The sequence below is a fragment of the Ursus maritimus genome, unplaced genomic scaffold (assembly GCF_017311325.1).
Source record: "Ursus maritimus isolate PB19 unplaced genomic scaffold, ASM1731132v1 scaffold_30, whole genome shotgun sequence".
In the NCBI taxonomy this organism is placed as follows: domain Eukaryota; kingdom Metazoa; phylum Chordata; class Mammalia; order Carnivora; family Ursidae; genus Ursus; species Ursus maritimus.
In genome coordinates this window covers 9748458-9768870 of record NW_024425564.1, presented here as the reverse complement: position 1 = coordinate 9768870, position 20413 = coordinate 9748458, and the positions used below count along the sequence as shown (strand labels likewise).

The 20413-nt window shown below is 43.1% G+C and overlaps 2 protein-coding genes and 1 long non-coding RNA gene across 3 annotated transcripts; 1 reads left to right on the top strand and 2 right to left on the bottom strand.

Annotated features, from left to right (window-relative positions):
- The first annotated feature begins 11392 nt into the window (after positions 1–11392).
- Positions 11393–18304, top strand: LOC103665055 (histone H2B type 1-L). The gene is made up of 2 exons (XM_008692968.2): positions 11393–11797; positions 17669–18304. Exons 1-2 carry the CDS (start codon positions 11421–11423, stop codon positions 17682–17684), a joined length of 393 nt encoding a protein of 130 aa, XP_008691190.1. The 5' UTR covers positions 11393–11420; the 3' UTR covers positions 17685–18304.
- LOC103665054 (histone H4) lies at positions 16694–17625 on the bottom strand. The gene has a single exon (XM_008692967.2). It carries the CDS (start codon positions 17213–17215, stop codon positions 16904–16906), a length of 312 nt encoding a protein of 103 aa, XP_008691189.1. The 5' UTR covers positions 17216–17625; the 3' UTR covers positions 16694–16903.
- Positions 18305–19240: 936 nt separating the features above from the next.
- LOC121106105 lies at positions 19241–20102 on the bottom strand. The gene is made up of 2 exons (XR_005838854.1): positions 19643–20102; positions 19241–19406 (listed from the first exon to the last, which is right to left on the bottom strand). It is a non-coding gene; the product is annotated as an uncharacterized LOC121106105 (long non-coding RNA).
- Between the last annotated feature and the right edge of the window lie 311 nt (positions 20103–20413).

The window sequence follows — 20413 nt, the reverse complement described above, 5'->3', positions numbered from 1 at the left end:
TTAGCTCAGCTGACATTTGAGGAATCACCTCCAGCATCTGAATTAAAGAAAACACAATACTTCAAAGCAGTCCCAAACTTCAGCGTGCACCAAAATCACCTGAAGTGTTTTTAAAGCACGGATTGCTGGGCCCCACCTCACAGATTCTGATGCACTGGATCTCGAGCAGGATCCGATTATTTGCATTTCTCTATTATCCAAGTGCTGCTGATGCTGCTGGTCCCGGGACTCCCACCAGAGAACTGTGCTTTCAACCAGAAGACGGGATTTCCTTGAAATACTAGCGCCAAACAGCAACACAATTACACTCAGGTTTGAACTGCAAAGTCCTAAAACTTGGCAGCCGGCTCACGCCACCCTCCGCGACCCTGCGGCCAGGCAAGCCCCGCCCCCTCACCCCTGTCTCCTGGCCACGCCCTCCACGCCGGCGACCTCGGTGGCCCGTCCTGCCACGCCCTCCACGCCGCCGTCTCATTGGGCCGTTCCGCGCACACGTCCCTCCCACTGCCCCAACGAGCCTCACGTCACGTTACGTTCTGCCGGCTCCACCGTGCGACCGCGCGTCTTCTTTCTTCTTCCCGTTGCGTTCGCCGGGGCGGTTCCCGTGGCGCCCCCTGCTGGTGCGCAGGCCCCAGTGACCCGGCCTCGCGGAGCTGCGTCTGGACCTTCGCCATGAGGCCCTGGGCGTCCCCGGAGAAGAACACAGAGCCGAGCGCTGTGCCCGCGGAGCAGCTGGGCGGCGGTGTCCCCGGTGTCCCTCCTGTCGGGCTGTGGGCGAGGCGGTCCTGTGCCTGCTCTGCTGCGGCCGAGGGCCCCTTAACATTGCCTCCGCGGGACAGTTGGCTTGCACAACCCCTGCTCGCTGCCCTCAGATTTCTAGGGAATTTCGTGTGTGCGTACGTATGTGTGAATAGTTATTTCCTACTCGGTAACTTTTTCTACTTCATATTCACGGGCACGCAGCCCTTCGTCCAGTAGGCACAGCCCCAGGCCCCGGGGTAATTTTTGAGGCGCTTCAAAATTTTAATGTGTTCTGAAGTCAGAAGATAAGTATCAACTTAGAGGCTGACCGAAACGCTCTAATATATAATGTTCATAAATTAACCTTCATGTAATTCTAATAATGCTATTAATTGTTATTATTTTAATGGAGGAAGAGGCTCAAGAAGTCAGAAGTCCCTAGGTCCACAAAAAAACCTTGAAGCCTTGGGAGCAGGTAACACACAATCCTTCCCAGTTGTTTTTATTTACCTTAAAAATATCTTTGTCGTTGTACAAATATCCAGCTACATTTCCAAGTTCTTTTCAGATGTGAATCGTGTAATCCTCATAACACACCTGTGAACTATTATTCCAATTGCCCGCATATATATTGAGTCATCTCAGTCTTAAAATTATACTTACCCAATGTCATACCGTTAGTAAGCGGCAGAGGGGATTCTGTTCTGACCCAGGCAGGGTAGGTCCAGTACGCTAAAGACATCTCTCGGTAACCATACGCAATTAGTTCAAATGACAGTAGGTGACGTTTAGACCAAACTCTAGTCGGGCTACTCTGAACCCTCTTCGCAACTTATAAACACTTGAACAAACATTAAAACAGTTTTAACAGATCAAGGCTATATCCCTAGGCTGACCCTAGCCTCTCTTAAAGGCTTGTGCTAAATCAAAACCCACCATTCTTTACTTGTTTTTTCTTTTTCTCTCTCCTTTTTCTTTCTTTTCTTTCTTTTTTAGAATCGTCTTCACTATTTTTGCTCATGATGTTACCAAATGTTACCAATGTTACCAAAAATCCAGTGCATTTTTGTGGCATCAAAAACTAGTTTATTTGGGAATTTATGAACATTTTAGCATGTTGAGTCATCACAAAACATAAACAGTACAGTGTAGGTCTGTCTCTTTACTGAAATCAATCCTATCCTTCAGTGACATTTTATAGTTTATTCGTATAGATTTGGAATTTTTTTTCTTGGACTTAGAATCCTTAGAATATGAAGTACTGTTGTGAATGATGTCTGGTTTTCCTACTTCCAGCGAGGGTATTGCTAATGTATGCAAAGGCCATGAATGTTGTGTGGTGATCATATGTCCACTAACCCTATAGCTCAAATTGTTCGTAGAGTCTTGTGGATTTCTTAAATGACATTATTTTCAAAAAATAAAGATAACAGCTTTTTCCTTATTGAATTTTTCTCTATCCTTATTTATACTTCCCCTTGTCTCATGGTGCTGTCCAGGTCTTGGTGCCATGTGGAATGGGAGTAGGACCACAGACCTTTTGTCTTTTATTTTTTTTCTTTTCAGGAATCCTAAAATTGTGCCATTATATGTTATGCTCACTGTAGCTACGCCTTATAAAATAAGCAGCTACTCCCTCCTGTTCTGGTTTGTTGAAAACGTTTACGATGAGAGAGTGTTATATTCTAGCAAATAATTCCTCAGTATCTATGGAGATGACCACAGTTTTACACTATTAATATCTTACACTGGCAGATTTATGATGTGAAAATTTTCTACCATTCTTGGAATAAACTCTGCACAATATACTATTATTTGTTAAATAATATGGCTTCTTGGTTTCCATTTGCTTGCTTTTTAAATAGAGCTTTTCTTAAAATGAATGTTCATAGGTAAGACAAAACTATAATTTTCTGTCTTTTTTCGTATTGTTCCTGTTCAGTTCTGATAATAGGTTATAGATTTTCAAAAGAAAAAAGGGAAGAGCTCTATTTCCTACTGAAACAGCTTTTGTAAAATTGGGATTATTGATTACTTCAATTTCACTTTAACCTGTAAGACCCAGCTGTGCTTGGCATCATTTGGTTTGGAAGGCATAGAAGAGATTTTTTTTTAAACTGTCCATCCTATTCCTTATGATCATAATAATACTTACCTTGTTCATCACTTAATATTTTTTCTTGAAAATTATCTTTTTCTTTTTAGTATCTTTTTTTTTTTCCATTTGTAAAACTTATTCATAGCATTCTCATGTTTCTTAATACCTCCTTTTTGGCAGTGACAGTCCCTTCTTTATTCCCATATCTATCCCTCTACCTCCCCCCCCCCCCCCCACCCCACATGCACACACACTTTTTTTTTTTCCTAATTAGTTTTGCTAGAGGCTTGTCTATTAGGTTTTTCAAAGAACAAGCTTTTGGTTTATAAATCATCCCCAGTTTTTCTATTAATTTTTCTTTTTAAATTTTAAAATTGACATATTGAAAATAATGTCAATGTAAAAATCCATGGGAATTTATAAATAAACAGTTAGATCTAATAAGAGCTCAACAGGGTTGGTGGGTATGTGAGTACCACATAACAATTCATGACCTTCCTATACATGAGCAATGACCTATCTGGAATTGAAATAGAAAAGCCAGACATCATTCACAACAGTACAACAGATTCTAAAGATTCTAAGTTCAATTCTCAATCTACTCCCATTTTTATACTAGCTTTTTTAGTTGAATATCTAGTTTACATATCTTTGGTGTTTCTTGTTCCTTAACATATGCATTTGATATTATATATTTCCCTTTTAGTTCCACTACAAATACATTCTACAAGTTTTGTATGTATTATTCTTATACATATTTATCTCAAAATATTACATAGCTTCCCTTGTGATATCCATTCTAATCCATGTGTTTAGAACTGTGCTTTTAGTTTCCAAGCATTTGAGAAGATTGTTTCGTTTTTACTTTTTTTTCTTAACAACATAGTGATTTGACAAGTCTATACATTATGCTATGTTTACTTCAAGTGTAGCCACCATCTGCCACCGTATAATGCTACTACATTACAGTACCACTGGCTATATTCCCTGTGCTGTACCTTTCATCCGCCTGACTTACCTATTGCACAACCCGAAGCCTGTTTCTCCCCCTCCCCTTTACCCATTTTGCCCATCCCCCCACTTTTCTCCCCTCTGGCAAACATCAGTTTGTTCTCTGTATTTATGGGTCTGTTCCTGCTTTTTTGTTTCATTGTTTGTACATTTGCTATGTTGTTTAGATTCGCATATAAGTGAAATCATATGATATTTGTCTTTTTCTGTCTGGTTTATTTCACTTAGCATAATACCCCCTAGGTCCGTGCATCCATCATATTGTCACAAATGGCAAGATCTCATTCTTCTTTACGGCTAATATTATGTTCTATATATGGACACACTCCACACACACACACACACACACACACACACACACATATGTATATACACACTCCACATCTTCTTCATCCATTCGTCTATTGATGGACACTTAGGTTGCTTCCATAGCTTGGCTACTGTAAATAATGCTAAAATAAATATAAGGGTGTATACATCTTTTCTAATCAGTATTTTTGTTTTCTTGGCTAAATAGTAGTGAAATTACTATACCATATAGTATTTCTATTTTTCAGTTTTTGAGGAAACTCCATGCTGTTTTTCACAGTGGCTGTAACAATTTACATTCCCACCAACAGAGCATGAGGTTCATTCTTCTCCACATCTTCAGCACCAGTTATTTTCCTTTTTTATTTTAGGCATTCTGACAGGTGTAAGGCAATATCTCATTCTGGTTTTGATTTGCATTTCCCTGATCATTAGTGATTTGAGCATCTTTTCACGTGTCTGTTGTCCATTTGTATGTCTCTTATGGAAAATGTCTATACCTGTCATCTGCCCATTTTCAATCTTATTTTTATTATTGGTGTTGAGTTGTATAAGTTCTTTATATAATTTGGATATTAACACTTTATCAGACATACCATTTGCAAGTATCTTCTCCCATTCAACAGGTTGCCTTTTCATTCTGTTGTTGGTTACCTTCTCTGTGCGAGAGCCTTTTATTTAGGTATAGTCCCAATAGTTTATTTTTATTTTTGTTTTCCTGACCTGAGGAAGCATGTCTAGAAAAATGTTGCTAAGACAAGCAGAGATTGTCAAAGAGATTACTGCCTATGATTTCTTCTAAGAGTTTTAAGGTTTCAGGTCTCACATTTAGGTCTATAATCCATTTTGAGTTTATTTTGGTATATGGTGTAAGAAAGTGGTCCCCTTTCATTCTTTTGTATGTAGCTCCCCAGTTTTCCCAGCATCATTCATTGAAGAGTCATTTTCCCATTGTTTATTCTTGCCTCCTTTTCTTAGATTAATTGACCATAAAAGTTTGGTTTATTTCTGAGCTCTTTATCCAGTTCCATTGATCTATTTTTGTGCCAAGACCACACTGTTTTGATTATAGCTTTGTAGTATTTCTTGAAATCTGAAATTTTGATACTTCCAGCTTTGTGCTTCTTTCTCAAGAATGCTTTGGCTATTTGAGGTCTTTTGTGGTTCCACACAAATTTTGAGATTGTTTATCCTAGTTCTGTGAAAAATACTGTTAGTACTTTGTCAAGAATTGCAGTGACTCCATAGATTGCTTTGACTAGTATGGACATTTAAACAATATTAATGCCTCCAATCCATGAACATGGAATGTATTTCCATTTGTGTGTGTCATCTTCAATTTCCTGCATCAGTGATTTATAGTTTTTAGAGTATAGGTCTTTCACCTCCTTGGTTAAGTCTATTCATTGGTATTTCTATTACATACTTTCTTTAATGATGTCCATTCTAATCCATGTATTTAAAAGTGTGCTCTTAGTTTCCAAGCATATGAGAAAACCGTTTTATTTTTACTATCTTTTAAAAAGTCCTTTCTATTGCTCTTTAGTTAGATTATGATAAAAGAGCACAGTGTATGTGAAACTGATTTTTTGGTATGTATTGTTACTGTTTCTGAAGCCAGTGTTAAAAATTTGAATTTAAGTGTGTACTTTGAAAAACTCAGATATTCTCTATGTGTTAAGTGAAAGAATCACAGATTGATGAAGTTAATTCATCGTGGTATTCAATCTTCCATAACCATAAGCATTTTCCTTGGTTATTATATGAATTTCTGAAAGTAGTGTATTAAAAGCTTGCCCTACAATTGTAAACTTGGAGTTCTTCTACTAATTCTGGAAGTTACTGCCATACATAGTGGCTATGTGGTCAGGTGCCTCAAGGCCCTAAGTATTACACCTTATCAGTGGATATTTGGGTTTTTATTGTGGAGTACAGCTCTTTTTCAGTTTTAGAAGTTCTCTTTTGTAATTTTTTTAATACGCCTGATTTTGATTGTCTCTTGCTCCTTGACCGATTATTTCATTTTTGTTTCCTTAAACTTTCAGTAAATATTTTATCGTCTCTATCTGATAACTTCAGTATCTGAAATTCTTTGTCTGAGGGAGACGAGGAGGAAACCTGACTCTTCAAAGTGTTTTCCTCCTAGATTAGGTCACATTTATTATGAGTTTATATTTGGACACCCCAAATTCCTAGGAGGTGCCTGACATGTAATATGTGCTCAAGAAAAAATTTCTGAATTAAAAAATAAATCTATATACAGAACTTGGGTTCAAGATGCTTCCCTCCTGAAGGGGTTTAAGTTTGCCTTCCGGAGGCCCTAGAGGGCGCACAAATCCACAGCACTCTAATTTTAGGATGCTTTCCGGGGAAACTCTAGGCTCTAAGTAGGTCTGTGGTGAAATCCTTGTGGCAAATTTCCTCTGCCCTCCTCCACAGAGCCCTGCAGAGACCAACAGGTTTTCTTGTTAGGGATCCTTGCGATTCTCTCCGCCCCCTCAAGCTTGTGTTTTCTCAAAGAGCCCTGGCTCTATGCTAGGTGTTCCAGTTCAGCTGAAAGGCCTAGAATCCTCTTTTCCCCAAGAGGCTGCCATTAATTGACAAAGTGCAGAATCTTAATGACATTTGTACCCAGGGAACCCAATCTGGTATGTTTATTAGTCAGGCTTCAGCTCCTAGGGGTTTATTATTCTGGAAGATTCGGGGAGTTTTCCTTGGCTTCTTGTTTGTTTGCAGTTTATCAAGTCCTTAGCTATTTCGTTTCAGGACGGCTTTCCAGAATATCTTGTTGTCCACATTGGAACCAAAAGTCCTGACAGTGTACCTCCCTATCCCCACTAACACTTGGAGCCTTAAAATTTGTTTAATATTAATATTGCTATACTTGCTGTTGCCCCCATCCTCATTTTCTCTTTATTATTATTTTTTAAATCCATGCGTGATTTTTTTCAGGCTCAAATAAGATAATTTTTATCATGAAAATATAAAATATTGTACATATTCCAGAACACTAACATAATGCTTTTCTGAGAAAGGCAAAGGAAAACTTGTAAAACTTCCATGAGACCACAATCATATAGCGAAACAACTAAAAAATATTACATGTAAGTTAATATCTACCATTATTTTGGAGTTACATTTTATGTAAACCTAAAAAAAAAAAAATCACTCTTCTGGGATCTGGAGAGAATTTTTATGGGGAATAAGTCCACCAGAGAAATCCACTTATTTAAAAGCATACATGTCAATTTTGCTTTTAATCTAGTGGTCTGTGGCCCAAGTAATGCCTCATTGTCAAATGATCACCGCCTCAGAGGGGTTTAGAACAATTGGGACTCAGGAGCCCTATGGGGACAATTTTCATGTTATCCAACATATATTTCTATCATAATATTTATATTTCAGTAATTTCATTTCAGATTACATTAAAATAAAATGAAGCGTATTTAATATTTTTACATTTTTAATTTCTTTTTTAAACTTCAGAACCAGCAAGATTTAAATGAGATGTCATTGATTGTAACTGATAATATTGACCTTTATCTGAGACTTGTCGATCTTGGAAAACAGCAATGGTTAGAGGAATACCCCTGAACCTTTGTGCTCCAAAACAACTTACTGCAAGGAACCACATTTTCCCCTTACGACTTAGATAACATTCAAGGACGAACTTTGTGTTTCCCTATGACAAGGCCAGACACAGACCCTCAAATTCCCATTCTTTGCCTCATAAACAGTTTGCTGAACTGCTTGTCCTCCCCATTCACTAATCAGAACAATACGCCTGTCCACAAAACCTCAGTGACATTTTCCCATCCCCCAGGACCCTGAGCTTTGACCCACCTTCGGCCTCCTAAGGGTCCCTCCTGAGAACTGGCTAGCCTCAGGGTAAAACATTCCCTGATTTGCTCTCTGATCTCACATTCTCTATCAAGGCACTTTTTCAACCCACCTTCTTATACTTGGGTTCTTTCTAGTCTTGTTTACTCTTCCCTATCAAGAAAATCCCTTTTGCTTAACCTTGCAGAAGTTTGCAGATCTGATGCAATGGTCACCATTTCCCTATTTCAGTTACCCCTTTCACCCATCAGTAATCCTTTCCCCAAAAGTCTTTCCTTACAAAATTTCCATCTTTTTTCAACACAACTCTTGGATTATTTTGTTTGCATTATATGCTGTTTGTGTTTCATTAAATTCATGTAGGCGTGGAATGAAGATGGCAGTTTGAGTCAATCCTTACTACTTTTCAATATCATAGAGGCCAAGCTTATCTGTTCAGGTTCACACATTTAATTTAGTGGCTTGGTCCATGAGTCGCATGATTTAAATCCTGTAAACCCAATGGTTACACTTGTGGGGCAAATGGTCCAGAGCTATTGACTTGCTGCTCTTATTTTGTTATTCACCTTTGTCCTGAATTGGAAATAAATCAGACCACAAAGGTCTTGTGTTTCCAGGAAATGTGTCAAAAACGACCACATATTTGTAGAAAGAGACGCCCTTTTCAGAGTGAAATCTTATGGGGAAGAAGAAATTTGAGTAAAGTTAGAGAAATCATCATTCCTAAAATGATCGCATATTGTAGATGACGCTACAGCTTTGGCTCTCAGTCTGCGGCTTTCAACTTTACCCATAATGAAAATATATATAAAATTTTCAAATAGTAAGTTAATAAAGAGGTAGAATTGGTGTTGCAGGATTTTTTTCTCCTTCAGTGCCCATGGTTCTTGTTCACACAGCTTCGAAGAGGTAGACCAGACAGAGTGGTGGGCAGCAAAGCAAGGTTTACTGAAGGATCCAAAGTGATAGTACAAAGCTCCTGAGGAGGGAGGCCACCCGAAGGGGTTGCCATGGGAGTTTCTAAGTCTAGGGGGTTTTATGTTGGCCGGCTGTCTGATTGACCCTCCCTGCGCCTGTCATCCCATCAGATTTTTGTCACCTATCTATTGTATGGGAAAGGGTGTAGGGCTTCTTCCAGGGTGGGGTAAAATTCTTTTTTTTTTTTTTTAAGATTTTATTTATTTATTTATTTATTTGACAGGGACAGCCAGCAGAGAGGGAACACAAGCAGGGGGAGTGGGAGAGGAAGAAGCAGGGTCCTAGTGGAGGAGCCTGATGTGGGGCTCGATCCCAGAACGCTGGGATCATGCCCTGAGCCAAAGGCAGACGCTTAACGACTGTGCCACCCAGGCACCCCAGGGTAAAATCCTTTTAAGGGTGGTTTCGTCTTAGGAAGGGTCTGTGCCCGCCTTCCAATTATCCCTCATCATTGGTAAGACTAACTCAAACTAACAAGTAAAACTAATGTCAAAGCTAAGCTGATAAATAACAAGTGATCCTAGACAAAGAATTGACAAGGGTGAATGTTTTTTAAAAATATGGGAAAGAAAAGGAAATCTAGTAATATATGGCCGTTTGTGCCCTTTGTTTTATGGGGCCACTCCACGTGGGTGAAGATACAAGCAACCATATGGACAGCGCCCTGGAATAGTGCTTCCCACACTGTACTGTGTGCCCAGATTACCTGGGGATTTGGTTAAGATTCTATCTGATTTGTAGTTCTGGGGTGGAGCTCCCACATCACTTGTTGCTGGTGGTTCAGTGACCATAATGTGAGTAGCCAGGCCTCACTGGAAAAAAAAACACACACACAACTGATTAAATTAACTGGAGACCAAGGGTCAATGGGAAATGAGACTATTCCAGGATCCAGGCCAGCAAAGGAAAGTGCGGCTATAATTAAGAAAACTCAAGGGTTGCCTGGATGGCTTAGTCAGTTAAGCATCTGACTCTTGAATTCGGCTCAGGTCAAGATCTCAGGGTCTTGAGATCCAGCCCTGGGTGGGGCTCTGCACTCAGCACGGAGTCCACTTGAGATTTTCTCCCTCCATCTCCCTTTGCCTGTTACCCCGCTCTCTCCCTCAATAAATAAGTCTTTCAAAAAAAAAAACACAATTCAAGAATATCTCAGAGGAAGTACTGTATAAAAAAGGTAGCATTGGAACAACTGGGCAGTGGCAAGGATAGTAACAAAGCATGTTTAAAAGTTTGCAGCTCTAAAGAGAATCCAAGTGCTCACGAACTAACTTCAGGGGCTGAAAAAGAAATAGCTAAAGATATCTAATCATTAGAAAGAGGAGGTAAACTTGTTTTTTTAATTGTACAAAGTCTCAATCTCTGCTACTTTAGATACGGACCTTAAAAGGCTAAGGATGTTTTGTGACCTGACTTGTGCATGGCATCAACCATGTTTCTTACTCTCTGGTTTCTGGGAGGAACCAACCAGACATCTGACGGTGGGGGGATAAATGAGACTAAAGTATTTATTCTGCTTGGTTCCCCTCCTACAAAACTGGGCAGAGACTGCCTTTCTCTCACAAAAGCCACAGCTCCTGTTGGGCAGCCATCTCCTATACTCACTGCACTCTTCAAAGCCTACTCTTGCCTCTTCTGAACTGGGAGTAGCAGCACAGAGTCCTCCACCATTCCTTGGTGATATCCCTTAACCCTGCTCACAACATTGTAAATAGTCCCTTTATTGTTTACTTGTCTTCAGTAATGCTGAGGCAGACGGGGAGCTGAGGGCTTCCTTCAAGAAAGGACTCGCTGGTCAACTGGAAGGTCTGTGGTTATCCAGTAGCCTCCAGGGATGAGCTTCTTCAGAGTCCAGTTCAGGGGTCCACCTGAGGTCACTCTGGTCTTAGAACACCTCCTGTTCTATCACTGAGCAAGCAGTAGTCAGGACTTGGTCATTTCCCCTCAATTCAGAACTTTTCTGATGGACAGTGTGTTTAGAGTTCCCAGATGGGCCCAGTGCGATTTCATCACATCTCTCTCCCTGGTCTGGAACCCAGATTCAAATGTAAAGATACAGCTTTTCCAGCAGCTGTACAGGGGACTTGCAAACCGAGACGTGACCTAGACCTGAGCGTGGCCTCTTTGGCAATTCAAAACACAAGGGAGAGAAACTTTTAGTTTCTAAAATTAATCACCAAAGTAATCTGAAATGTTAATAAAGTAACCTGAACTTGTTACAAGAAGGTTAACTGAAGAAATCGCCCTATAGGGCGGAAAACTGTTCTCAGGACATAACCAATGGGAGAGTAGAACTCGAGCCAATCATAAGCCTGCAGGCCGCACCAATAGTCGACGAATCAACGGCCGCAAAACGCATTCCTCATTTGCATAACGTTGGCTACAAATAGGCAGGATCCTGACGCTGCCTTCATTTTCTGTTCTGTCAGAAAAAAGCGGAGTCAGGATGCCTGAGCTAGCGAAGTCCGCGCCCGCCCCGAAGAAGGGCTCTAAAAAGGCGGTGACCAAGGCGCAGAAGAAGGACGGCAAGAAGCGCAAGCGCAGCCGCAAAGAGAGCTACTCGGTGTACGTGTACAAGGTGCTGAAGCAGGTGCACCCCGACACCGGCATCTCGTCCAAGGCCATGGGCATCATGAACTCGTTCGTCAACGACATCTTCGAGCGCATCGCGGGCGAGGCGTCGCGCCTGGCGCATTACAACAAGCGCTCGACCATCACGTCCAGGGAGATCCAGACGGCCGTGCGCCTGCTGCTGCCCGGGGAGCTGGCCAAGCACGCCGTGTCCGAGGGCACCAAGGCCGTCACCAAGTACACCAGCTCCAAGTGAGTGCGTTCCGAGGCACAATCAACCCCAAAGGCTCTTTTCAGAGCCACATATTTTCACCAGCAGAGCTACGCACTGGCATGCGCTGTGGTCTTAGTTTACGTTCGCTTGGGTCAATGGGAACAACTTCACACGATCGCCTGTCACCCGTTGTCGGGGGATGGGCTCGCTGCCTGTGGCTGTGAAAGCTGTCGCTTGTATGTACAGAGGGCCCCGGCTGCGTAAACGAGCGCGCACCGAAACGGCTAGCCCTCACTCCCCAGCCCGTGGAGCTGATGATCGGCTTCTTAACAGTATCCGGGCGCGGTGGCTGCTGGCGCCACGTTTCGAAGCTCCTAAACCGGCCAGGGGACCTCCGGCCTCCGCTTTTTTCAAGTGTCACCCTGCAGGGTGTTCGCAGCCTCACGACATTTGAAAACCGCCGTCGGAAGGGGTACTTCCGGTGCTGCCGGGCTCGCGCCCGGCCTTGTGCCTGGGTTCCGCTCTTCTCCTCCCCGCCTGCTCCCCGGGGCTTTTCGAGTCCTGGCTGAGCGTGTTACAGGTCTTTAAAGTGAGCAGTGGGCGGCTGCAGCTCTCCAGGAAGGACACTAAGGTGCTTACCAGTTTTTAGTCGGGCTTCGCCGCTTTCCTTCTTAAGCTGCCCTGAAAAGGCGATCATTACATTTGATTTTTAGGGTGTCGTGAGAAGAATGCATCTGTCTCCCACTCTCCTTCCGACTCCCCGATGACCCGCCACAGTCTCCTCCCTAGTGCAGCCCCAGAATAAGGGCTGGCTGGCTCAGCGGCCCCCAGTCCGTCCTTTCCTGTCACTTGCGAGTTCCCTTCCAAGCCGTCCACCTGTCCTGTCTCTATCTTGCTTCTCAGCTCCGCGAGCAGCTGTGGGTGGGGAGGTCCGGGAGAAAAAGACAGGGACCCAGGACGGTCAGCGGGTGGAGAGTAAAAATGTGGACTGGCCATGCCTTTAACATTCAGATGTGGACACCAAAGTCTGGAAGGCTTGGCTTCGGATCAGGTGATGCCAAAGGGCCTAAGCCCTGAAAATTAAAAAGCAGGATGTGTCTCCTTCCCCTATTTCTCCAGGCATTATGACATTACAACCTTCCTTCTGAATTTCTGTGAGAAAGACTGACTGCCAGCACCTCACCGTAAACAGAAATACCAAATGCACCCAGGAATAGCTAACCTGTCCTCCAGACACTCCCAGCCAGCCTTCCCAGCCAGTCTGTCTGGTCTCCCTTTATTCTCTCTCAAAAGGCAAAATCAGCACAAAGAAACAAGAATTTGCGCTTTAGGCTGCAAATTACAACTACACTTCAACTTTTTTTCTGATCATCTTGATTTCAGTTGAGATGATCCGAAACCCTCTGTCCATAGTGAATGTACTTTTATTCCAGAGGGTAGTTGTGTGAGAAAGCATACCTGATTCTGTGCCGTTCCTCGCAGTGCCTTTCAGTGATCCCCCTACTGCACGAAATCAGAAATCAAGCCCTCTAGCCTACCCCTCACCTAAAACCCAAACCAAAACTCAGAGGATTGTTTTTCTCTTTTTTGTTTCTCCAATGTGTTTTTTTTTTTTTCATGTTTTGCTTTTTCACACTTTGGAATTCCGAGACCTCTCCAGCCTCCAGGCCTTTGCAAATATTCTCTTCCTGAAATGCCCCTGATTCCACCTTTGTCCCCAGCACACACACACACACACACACACACACACACACACACACACGGGCACACCCACATAGGGTTTATTCATCAACGACTCGCTTTTCAGCTCAATCAAAACATTATTGGGGCAGCAGATCTGCACTGTTAGACTCTCGCAGCCACAAAGAACTGGCTGTATTCCCAGCCCCAAACCAATCATCACTACCTGTCTGGGACCTTCAGGACTAGTGTGGTTGAATCAGAACCTGATCCCTGATACTACAGAGACACTCTATCTTCCCTGGAGCACAAGGCAGTGAGTAGGGGGAGACCAGAACAAAACTGAGGCTGTGTTAGGAAGGAGGGGAAATGGCACTGTCTGATACAAAGGCCTTCTAGGCCGAAAGAAGGAACAACCATTTGGTTCATTCACACCGGAGTGCCAGCACGGAATTATGTCCTGAGGATACAGAGCAGTGCTTCTAACCTTGATGGCCCATCGAAATCACCTGGAGGCTTCTTAGAGGACAGATTGTTGGCCCCACTCCCAGAGTTTGTTTCATTAGCTCTGGGGGAAATCTGGGAACTTGGCTTTCTTATTTATTTGTTTGTTTATTTTTAGAGAGAGCACAAGCTGGGGAGCGGCAGGCAGGCTCTCCCGTAGCAGGGAGCCTGATGCTGGACTCTCTCCCAGGACCCTGGGATCATGACCTGAGCCAAAGGCAGACGCTTTACCGACTGAGCCACCAAGTTCCCACAGATACGAATGCTGCTTCCAGCTGCTATGGTTTGAGAACATCTAATACTTGGATAAGAAGCTAACCAAACCCACTCCAGTGTGGAGGTTTCTGTTATGGGATATGAGGAAGGAAAATCAGGTGCACCAGGGTGGTTCAGTCAGTTAAATGTCTGCCGTAGTCTCGTCATGATCACAGGGTCCTGGGATCAAGACCAGCCCCCCACCCCCCACTCCCTCATTGGGCTCCCTGCTCAGAGGGGAATAGGCTTCTCCCTCTCCCTGGACCCCTCCCCCCATTTTTGCTCATAAATAAATAAATAAATAAATAAATAAATAAATGAAGGTGGAAGCAGTTGTGATTTGCCACAGACAAGAAAGATAGAAAAATGGCAATTTGGGACTTCAAAACTATGTCTTCATGGTTCAAAAGTCACCTTCTTTTTCTCTGGGCCTCTCTAATTTCATGAGGAATAGGATAATAGTGATAGTCATAATAATGAAAGAGAAAACATAAAGCTTTTACCATGTGCCATGCACGGGACAAAATGCTTTGATTTTATTCACCCCAAACCTATAAGGTAGATTCTACTGTTATCCCATTTTACAGATGGGAAAACAGAGACACAGAGAGGTTAAGGGACCTGATCAAAGACAACACAGACACAACACAGACACAACACAACACAGACACAAAGACTGAGCATCCCTCCGTATAAGGTTTCCAGTTTTTCTTTCTTCCTTCCTTTCTTTCTTTCTTTCTTTCTTTCTTTCTTTCTTTCTTTCTTTCTTTCTTTCTTTCTTTTAATCTGTGAGGGGATATTGGGAACTTGTAAACTTAATCTATGATTTGCTCAATGACATAGACTACATACTTAGAACTTGTTAGTATATTTATCAAGACTGGTGATGGAAGAGAGGTTCAATGGGCCTGAAGAAAAATTCATGGACTTCTTCCAGAATCAGGCTGAAAATAAACTCCTTGTTGTTTTTATTTACTCCCAAATCATGTGAGACGGAGTCATTTTGTACTTTCAGGTCTCTGAGAATCAAAATTTTTCAAATTGGGCTGTTTATCATGCATTTCGAATTACAAACTGTTAAGACCTGATATAACTTCTCAAGAATATATAGGTCTACAGCCCACAGTAAATAAACAATGACATTATTCTTGTTCAAACTGTTCTTTATGCAAATATGCCTGCCTTTTCCTCTCTTACATTTTGGATGTCTAGAACTCAGACCCTGAAATCCTAGACTCCAGGTTATTGACAGGAATCAGTAGAGTCCTGAGTGTTCCTGGAATGAGCAGCAGGGGAACATGTGCCCCATGAAATGTCTATGTCCACAGGCAGATTTTCTAACACATTCTCAAAGGAGTTTGTGATCTACTTATTGTTAAGATCGGCTCTACTAAAAAGAGACAATACTTTGAAATATCCACATTACAACTGCTTAAGACATATGGATGGTCCACGCATTTGTTTCTAACATGCAATGGGCCCCCTACTCTGTGTTCTGTCGAGAATGGAACATGGCAGAACAGATATGAAGGGAAAAGGACCATTTGGAATCATCTTTCCTTAAAAGCAGTTTCAGGTCAACAAAGGGACTGTCCACACTGCTACGTAAATTGAGAAAACAAAACCGTATTTGGTTTGTAAAGCTGCTGTAACAGACATTCAACAATAAATTAGCCTAAAGACAGCTATTCGTGTCACACAGGACAGATCCACTGTGATTAATCCAGCTCCGGGGGGGCAAGATCCACTGTGATTAATCCAGCTCCGAGGGGGCAACTGTGCTCCCCCTGACCAGGGAGGACGCTGTCCTTCAATCATCGTTCTGCTGTCCCCTAGACCTGCTGTCCCTGTTAGATCAAACAAGATCACCTTCTTATCAGGTGGGAAAAGAGAAGATTTTAAAGCCCAGACCTGGGAGTGACTTCTGATGACTTCCTGTTGATCTTAGCTACATTCTTCCCTCTGCTGCCAGACAAAGCAGGACATGTTGCCTGCCTGAGGCTAGAGACCCATCTATCTAGCTATGCCTTTATGGTCCAGTGAGCACATTTTATTGGAAAATGGCCAGGCTACAGAGAAAAGATTCCCCCAGATCCTTCACAAAATCAAACCCATTGTGAGCACACGAAAGTGTACAATGGCAAAACTGCCAGTCCTCTAAGACTAAATTGACAGAACAATGGGCAACCCATTTAAGAGCTTAGCCTTTTTTTCCTGATCCTTAGAGGTGGGATTTGAATCGTGAAGACGTGAGTTTGAAACACCACTCTCGCACTCCTAGATGTGTGGAATGCAATCAGCAGTATCCTCATCTATTATCTGAAAACTACATGACCTTGTAAGAAGTCCCAAATTACTCGCCATTACGAACCAACGGACACTAGAAACAAGTGGAGCTGCATGTGGAAACGTCCTGCCGGGTTCAAAGTATAAACAGCGCTGGAGGCGATCGCTTCCACGCAAAAATAACATACGCTCTCCCCGTTAGAACAAACTGCTTTGGAACAATTTTAATCTAAGAGAAACAACCTAGGAAACACAGTAGCAAATTATATCAATTTGGTCCAAAACTTGCAAACGCCTGCAAGCAAACATTATGAATTACTCAATAGTAAGCAGTAAACAGCTCTTCGTATGAATGGATAGGTGGCCCTGAAAAGGGCCTTTGGTTGAGAAACGCAGCGTTCCGCTAGGAGTGGGCGTGCTCAGCCCCCGAAGCCATAGAGAGTGCGGCCCTGGCGCTTGAGCGCGTAGACCACGTCCATGGCCGTGACCGTCTTGCGCTTGGCGTGCTCCGTGTAGGTGACGGCGTCCCGGATCACGTTCTCCAGGAACACCTTGAGCACCCCGCGGGTCTCCTCGTAGATGAGGCCGGAGATGCGCTTGACGCCACCGCGCCGGGCCAGCCGCCGGATGGCGGGCTTCGTGATGCCCTGGATGTTGTCGCGCAGCACCTTACGGTGGCGCTTGGCGCCCCCCTTGCCCAGGCCCTTCCCGCCTTTGCCGCGACCAGACATGATAAAGAAAAACCTTCCAAGTCTGACAAACACTACAGGCCTCACCGCCGCTCAGCCCTTTTATAGCAACGTGACGGACCTGTTTGAAAACCGCAAGCGCAGGGGCGGAAACCACACGCAGTTCCCGCCCATCGCCTCCTTCTCCTTTGCTCCGTGCTGTGCAGACCCGGCAGGCGGGGCCCCTGAAGCCAGAGTCTGGCCGGGGTGGGGGCGGGGGTGTAGGTCAACAAATCCTCTCCTATATAGTTATCAGTGTACGCGTGTGCCCGCAACACTTGCAGCCGCTGTGCCGGGCACCAACGCACATGCTTCCCACAGAGACGCCGCATACTTGCCCTTCACGTTTCCCAGACTAAGCCAGAAGTGTTTAGTTGCTGCTCGCTGTTGCCCCTAGAAGTTTGAAGCTCCTCAGAGCCGGATTGCTAAGTTTCTGTTTGTCTTATCCATTGACAGATGCCTCCTTCACTAAGGCAGGCTCGCCGGGATGCAGCTGGAGAGCCCTACGCGGGAACTAAGCAGAACGTTACACCTTTCAAAGTCAAATCAGGGGCAACATCACCGAAGTTTGTGCTGAAGGTTTGTAAATGTGTGCATCCCAACGTGATGAGGGCCTTGTTCTGCTCAGGCCCGAGTTTGTGGTTTGAGTGTGTACTTAGTTATGCAGAGCTGACAGCTAGCGCGGTTTCCGCCACCACATTCTATGCTCCGGCCCATGGGCATCCAAGCTCTGGAGACAGCCTGCTGCCCCGCGAGCTGTGGCACCTTGGGCAGTCTGCGCTCGGTTTTTTTTTCTTTGCAACTGTGTAAGAAAGTCTAAATTACAGAGCACTGAAGTTTAAAAGGGATAATCCATGTCAAGTCTTTACTCTCTGCAAATAAGCACTCATTCAACATTATTATGATATATTGTCGTGGATGCTTTCCGCTTCCCCCCTCCGTATTCACCCCTGTAAAGTGGTGAGCCTAACAGAGCATCCTACTTGGCTACAACTTTCTTTCCAGAGCTCCTTAAAATAATAAACACTGAAAGATTGAATTCATCACCAATTCCTTTGAGGAGTTCCAGTTGAATTGCAGAGACTTGGCTTCTCCTCCAGGGTCTGTGAGGAGGACCTAGCTCCTCAAAGCTGTTTTCCTAGTTTATGGTGCGCGGGGACAAATGCCAGATTGGGGTTCTTACCCTCGGATACAGTGACAGGATGCAGGGCATCTAGGAACTTGTATAGATGAAAAATTCCATTTTCATCTGTACTATCCCCCAACTGAACCTCAGCATTTCTTGTAATTGTGAATACAGGCAGCAAACAGCAGGATGGGCCAGACCTGTGCTGAGGGCATGTCACCAGCAGCTGAAGCTCTTGGTGTTTCCAACCTATTTACACCCGTCATTCCTTCTACACTCTGGTAATTCTTGCTCACAAGGGCAATCTTGTGACTAATGGATTAATACAGAAACACATCTGTTAACACATCAACAGGTTGGGGTTTTGATAAATTTGATAATGATATTGTAATATAATTCTTTTCCTATGGAATCCTATGTATATTCTCTTCAGTACTTGAAAGCATTGTCCTGGGAAGGGGCCATAAGCTTCATCAGATATACAAGGAAGTCCATGACCCAAAATGATCAAGAACCCTTCTTTGGGATCTTCAGATCCTTGAAAGATTCTGGGTTTTGACAATGTGCAGAGAGGAACATTGGGAAATGGCATGAATGTTGGCACGAAAACAATATGTTAGTTACAATGGTCTGATGGGGGTGTGTAAGGGTAAATGGCAATGATTTTCTTCACTTATCAACAGCAAAGATATTGTAGTGAGATGTAGTCTGGTGTCAAAGGTGCAAAGGCAAATACCAAGTAAGCGCCCAGAAATACAAGTTTGATGGTTAAGCGAGAGGACAGACCTGAAGGGAGAGACCGGGAAGTTAGCCACATCAAGGAAACTCAGAGCCCATGAAGGTGACTGGGGCAGTACCTTGGAGACTCCCTGCATTGACACGGACTAGAGACAGCTCTTCTCTCCTGGGACTGCACCTCTTTTATTTCCCCCACCATGGTTGTCATTCTGGCTCTTCTGTTTCTTATGTGGACTGACTACTGTCACAGCCTTCTTTGGCTCAGCCTCGCTGTAATTCATACTCCTCGTTGCTATCAATGAATAATCTTCAGGCGAGCTTCAAAACCAACTACAATGAGTCAAAAGCACGTTAAGAGGATTAGGAATACATAAACTCCGTAACAAGGGAATACACAAAGTAAGAATGATTTATACTGAGTGGATTGCTCATCTCATCTCAGCCATCTGAATCACGTTAATATTTAACTGTTAGACTAATTCTCATGTTCCAGTTGGATGGGCTGGAGGCGGTAATCAGTCATTTCTTGATTTTGAGGGGATCAGAAAGGAGGGTGAAACCCTCACCTCTTGGGCTTTGCTCTGTGTATTCCCAGCATTTCTTTCTTTCACCATCATAGCGGAACACGGATTGCTACATGTTTCAAAATAAAGATACTATGTTACAGACAGAGTGAATTTAAGGAGTGAAGAAAATCACATTAAATCACTTTCTGCAGTAAATCTATTTCCTATTCGACATTAAGCATAAGTTGTAATGTGTTTCCTTCCATAAATAAAAAATGTAGTAGTGAATATAAAACATACTTTTTACGAAATGTCCTTCTCTCAAGGTAATTCCATAAGTGTGTGAATATCTGTGTCTGTCTCTGTGTGTATAATCTTTGATTCTGTTACTTTAATATGTTCCATATTTCTCTTTCTCAAGCCTGGCGGATATCTGTACCCACACTTGTTAACATTTTAGTAACTGATCCCGCAAATAAAATCAATGTAAATAAGATAATATTTTCAAACAATAAAGGGACCCAACTCTTTCTTATGCCTTTTCTAAATCTCCTGTCATCATCTATAGCAAACATAAGCCCAACAACCATGTCAGAAGGATTGTACATTGCTGCATTCCCCATACTCCCTGACAAACCTTGAACGCCTGAAACCCCCAAACTGACCCTGCGAATTGTCACTAAAAGCTATGATAAAGGTTTTTCAGACAAAATAATGACTGATCCTGTCAGAATTAGCTGTTATTTCAAGCACCCTTTACTATCATTCTTGTAGAGAAATAGGGAAAAAGCCTGTGTTATTTCTCTTCATATGAAACAGATTTTCCGGGGA